Here is a 5,000-nt window from a genome sequence, read left to right as displayed (position 1 = left end):
TTCTCTTCTTCTTCTTCTCTTCTTCTTCTTCTTCTTCTTCTCTCTCTTCTCTTCTTCTTCTTCTCTCTTCTTCCTTCTTCTTCTCTTCTTCTTCTTCTCTTCTTCTCTCTTCTTCTTCTTCTTCTTCTTCTTCTTCTTCTTCTTCTTCTTCTTCTTCTTCTCTCTTCTCTCTTCTTCTTCTTCTTCTTCTTCTTCTTCTTCTTCTTCTCTTCTTCTTCTTCTTCTTCTTCCTTCTTCTTCTTCTTCTCTTCTTCTTCTTCTTCTTCTTCTTCTTCTTCTTCTTCTTCTTCTTCTTCTTCTTCTTCTTCTTCTTCTTCTTCTTCTTCTTCTTCTTCTTCTTCTTCTTCTTCTCTCTTCTTCTCTTCGTTCTTCTTCTTCTTCTTCTTCTTCTTCTTCTTCTTCTTCTTTCTTCTTCTTCTTCTTCTTCTTCTTCTTCTTCTTCTTCTTCTTCTTCTTCTTCTTCTTCTTCTTCTTCTTCTTCTTCTTCTTCTTCTTCTTCTCTCTTCTTCTTCTTCTTCTTCTCTTCTTCTTCTTCTTCTTCTTCTTCTTCTTCTCTTCCTTCTTCTTCTTTCTTCTTCTTCTTTCTTCTTCTTCTTCTTCTTCTCTTCTTCTTCTCTTCTTCTTCTTCTTCTTCTTCTTCTTCTTCTTCTTCTTCTTCTTCTTCTTCTTCTTCTTCTTCTTCTTCTTCTTCTTCTTCTTCTTCTTCTTCTTCTTCTTCTTCTCTTCTTCTTCTTCTTCTTCTTCTCTTCTTCTTCTTCTCTTCTTCTTTCTTCTTCTTCTTCTTTCTTCTTCTTCTTCTTCTTCTTCTTCTTCTTCTCTTCTTCTTCTTCTTCTTCTTCTCTTCTTCTTCTTCTTCTTCTTCTTCTTCTTCTTCTTCTTTCTTCTTCTTCTCTTCTTTCTTCTTCTTCTTCTCTTCTTCTTCTTCTTCTTTCTTCTTCTTCTTCTTCTTCTTTTTCTCTTCTTTTCTTCTCTTTCTTCTTCTTCTTCTTCTTCTTCTTCTTCTTCTTCTCTTCTCTTCTTCTCTCTTCTTTCTTCTTCTTCTTCTTCTTCTTTCTTCTCTTCTTCTTCTTCTTCTTCTTCTTCTTCTCTTCTCTTCTTCTTCTTCTTCTTCTTCTCTTCTTCTTCTTCTTCTTCTTCTTCTTCTTCTTCTTCTCTTCTTCTCTCTTCTTCTCTTCTTCTTTCTTCTTCTTCTCTTCTTTCTCTTCTCTCTTCTTCTTCTTCTTTCTTCTCTCTTCTTCTTCTTCTCTTCTTCTTCTTCTTCTTCTTCTTTTCTTCTTCTTCTTCTTCTTCTTCTTCTTCTTCTTCTTTCTTCTCTTCTCTCTTCTTCTTCTTCTTCTTCTTCTTCTTTCTTCTCTTCTCTTCTTCTTCTTCTTCTTCTTCTTCTTCTTTCTCTCCCTCTCCCTCTTCCATCTATTCTTCCTCTACCCCTCCGATATCACCATATTTTACGATAAGGGATGTTTGCTTTACTGAACTCCCAAAAACCTCTCATTTCCATTGTTTTCCTTCCCAAGGCCAAACCAGCAACCAATGGACACTGAGAGCCAACATGTCCTACACAATCCGTTTCAACCACACTCTAGGGATGTCCCGTACGGAATCCGACTTAAAGCTTTTGGTTTAGACAGGTACAGAGGAAAAATAGCTACAATTTAGGATATCCTTTCATTTCAGCCATGTTAACTCCCTCAACCCTAACACCGACTATATCCGTAGTATACCCGTTGTAACATTTACCCCATGCCTATTTATTACATTTTTATGAGACAAATTATAGGTGTAGTATCAAAGCTATTGTTTTTAGATTTTTAATACATTTTTTTTCCAATTTTGAAAAGGGGCAAAAATCTCTAGGAGTGAGTGAGTTAACTGTTTGCCAATATCAAATTAAGACATTAAGGAGCAGGCACCAGTGTAAGATAAAGAACTGAACAAGTGTGTATGAAAAGTGCCAGACAAATCAAGAAAGAAAAATACAAGAAAAAAACCATTTCAAAAATCAGTCGACCGAAGATACGGCAAGCTTCGATTCGAGATATGAGCTAAAATCGAAGATAAAGTGTTTCCCATAGCAACAAATTTTATTCAGACATAGAAAGAAAAGTCGTAAATGGTCACAAAGATGTGGTCTACACCACTGCATACGTAACTCTATTTATGAAATTTTCGCATCTTTCCGGGTTTTCTCAGCCAACCATACAAATATATGACTGCTTGTTCATAACACCTTTTATTTCCCCACCAATATTTTGAATTCATTTTAGTTATTTTAAAATTAAAGTAATCAGAAAGTCGGGGTTCTTATCACTGGTCACTAATCTGATGATGATGATAATAATGATGATGGTGATGATGATGGTGATGATATGATGATGATGATGATGATGATGATGATGATGATGATGATGAAGATGATGATGATGATGATGATGATGATGATGATGATGATGATGATGATGATGATGATGATGATGATGATGATGATGGTGATGATGATGATGATGATGATGATGATGATGATGATGATGATGATGATGATGATGATGATGATACGAAGATTATGATGATGATGACGATGATGATGATGATGATGATGATGATGATGATGATGATGATGATGATGATGATGATGATGATGATGATGATAATGACGAAGATTATGATGATGATGATGGTGATGATGATGATGATGATGATGATGATGATGATGATGATGATGATGATGATGATGATGATGATGATGATGATGATCAGATATGATGATGATGAATGATGATGATGAATGATGATGATGAGATGATGATGATGATGATGATGATGATGATGATGATGATGATGATGAATGACGAATGATATGATGATGATGATGATGAGAATGATGATGATGATGATGATGATGATGATGATGATGATATGATGATGATGATGATGATAGATGATGATGATGATGATAGATGATGATGATGATAGATGATGATGATGATGATGATGATGATGATGATGATGTGAGTGATATGATGAGATGATGATGATGATGATGATGATGATGATGATGATGATGATGATGATGATGAATGATGATGAGATGAACACCGTTTGCAGGATGTTCTTATTCCACATGGCCATCCTCGATTATTGAGGCGGTGAGCTGTTTTCACGCTTCTTTATCGTGGACAAGTTCCCTGTCCTCACTGATCTATTCTCAAAAACTCTTTTATAAAGAGACTTAAGCGGTTTTCTGTATATTTGACAATGCGTTAAGTATTTAGCATCAATGTCAATACGACACATCACAACACCAACTTGAGGCGGTAGTTCATATTTTCCTTCATGATATTCCTTCCTTTTTCTCATTCCACTCAGTGGCGAAGTGGTCCGTGTTGCTCTCTGCCTTCCCAAAGACACGACACAATTCTACATCTCCGGTGTGGGCCCTATCATCAACAGAGCGAACCCAGCAGTCGCCATGGACAGTGTGGAGGATCTCGACGCCGATGATTCTGGAAGGGGTTACTACTGGGATGAAGATGAAGGGTTTGTCTCATAATCTCGTTTGTATCTCTATCTATCTATCTCTCTCTCTCTATCTATCTATCTATCTATCTATCTATCTATCTATCTATCTATCTTTCTCTATCTATCTCTCTCTATCTATTTGTCTCTCTATCTATCTATCTGTCTATCTATCTCTCTCTAACGCCTCTCTCTCTCTCGCTCTCTCTCTCTATCTTTCTCTATCTATCTCTCTCTATTTGTCTCTCTATCTATCTATCTGTCTATCTATCTCTCTCTAACGTCTCTCTCTCTCTCTCTCTCTCTCTCTCACACACACACTCTCTTCTTCTTCTTCTTCTTCTTCTTCTTCTTCGAGAGAGAGAGAGAGAGAGAGAGAGAGAGAGAGAGAGAGAGAGGTGAATGACGTCATATCATATTTTCGAACGTTTTGCCAAGCACCCTCTCTGGTATTGCGCTATATAAAACTAAACATATTTGGTCCTCAGTCATATTATTTTCTCACTGCATCATCCACTGAAGACAACTTCAAAAGTGGACAGGCCTGGATCTTAAACCTTCTAGAAAAGGCCAGAGACCGTGACGGATGGCGTATGGTTGTGATGTCTGCATCCCGTATGTTCCCCCAACGATCAGCTGGTCATGAGATTGAGTGAGTGATGTCTATCTGCTACCCATCTATCTGTCTGTCTGCCTATCTGTCTATTAATTCAAAACACACATGAACCCATTTTGAAATCAAAGTTTTTTGGGTTTTTTTTACTAAATCAGTTGACTAGTAATTTGTGTAATTCTATACCTTCTAGCTTGCTGTATGTTAAACTGGTTGGACAAGCAGAAAGAACAAATCTAGACGAATTTTGCCCAGGGGACAAGTGTACCACCATCTACATAAAGCGCCTAGATGGCGGAAAAGGGCCAGCGAAGTGTAAAGGAGCCAAAATACCCTCTTACTCAGGGGTGACGGTGAGTTGAATGGTGCATACGTATTTGTGGCCGACCACATCAAAACGGTATTTAACTAGTTAACTGCCGTACATTTGGAAAACACGTATTTAAAAATTTGGCCAGAAAACTAGTCCTTCAAATAACGCTCGAATTAAATTACCTTTATCTTGGCAAAAAAAAATTAAAAACCTGGAACTTTAATGACGCTTTCGTGAAGTTCAAGGCTTGAGACTGTTTTCCAAGAGGAAGGTCGTCTGTCGGGAAGAACTGTAATATCACCAAACATGCGCCAAGTCTCATTCTATATGTTATGAATTGTTGTTGGTCAGGGACCCTTTGTAAAGCGCTTTTGAGCGCGTTTAGCGGATATTGCGCTTTATAAAATCTCAAGTTTAAGTTGTTGTTGTCGTTGTATTTGTTGCTGTATTTTGTTGTTGTTGTTGTTGGTGTCGTTGTTCTTCCTCTATTAATTTTTTAAACTTGGTCATTGCAGGAAGATCCAGACCCTGTTGGAACCAAGACATGTCATGGAATAGACA

The 5,000-nt window shown here is 37.2% G+C and overlaps 1 protein-coding gene across 1 annotated transcript in view; it reads left to right on the top strand.

Moving 5' to 3' along the window:
- The window catches only part of LOC144977898 (C-type mannose receptor 2-like), a 37,790-nt gene that overhangs the window by 1,080 nt on the left and 31,710 nt on the right, over positions 1-5,000 (top strand). Inside the window, exons 2-5 of the mRNA XM_078923314.1 lie at positions 1,515-1,628; positions 3,364-3,534; positions 4,320-4,479; positions 4,955-5,000. The exon at positions 4,955-5,000 is cut by the window's right edge and continues 30 nt beyond it. Of these exons, the coding sequence (XP_078779440.1) occupies positions 1,531-1,628; positions 3,364-3,534; positions 4,320-4,479; positions 4,955-5,000 (475 nt within the window). The 5' untranslated portion in view covers positions 1,515-1,530. The remainder of the gene's footprint in view (positions 1-1,514; positions 1,629-3,363; positions 3,535-4,319; positions 4,480-4,954) is intronic.

The sequence above is a fragment of the Berghia stephanieae genome, chromosome 8, assembly GCF_034508935.2.
Source record: "Berghia stephanieae isolate SIO BIC M18660-M18661 chromosome 8, UCSD_Bste_1.3, whole genome shotgun sequence".
Classification (NCBI taxonomy): domain Eukaryota; kingdom Metazoa; phylum Mollusca; class Gastropoda; order Nudibranchia; family Aeolidiidae; genus Berghia; species Berghia stephanieae.
This window is presented reverse-complemented; position numbering and strand designations above follow the sequence as displayed.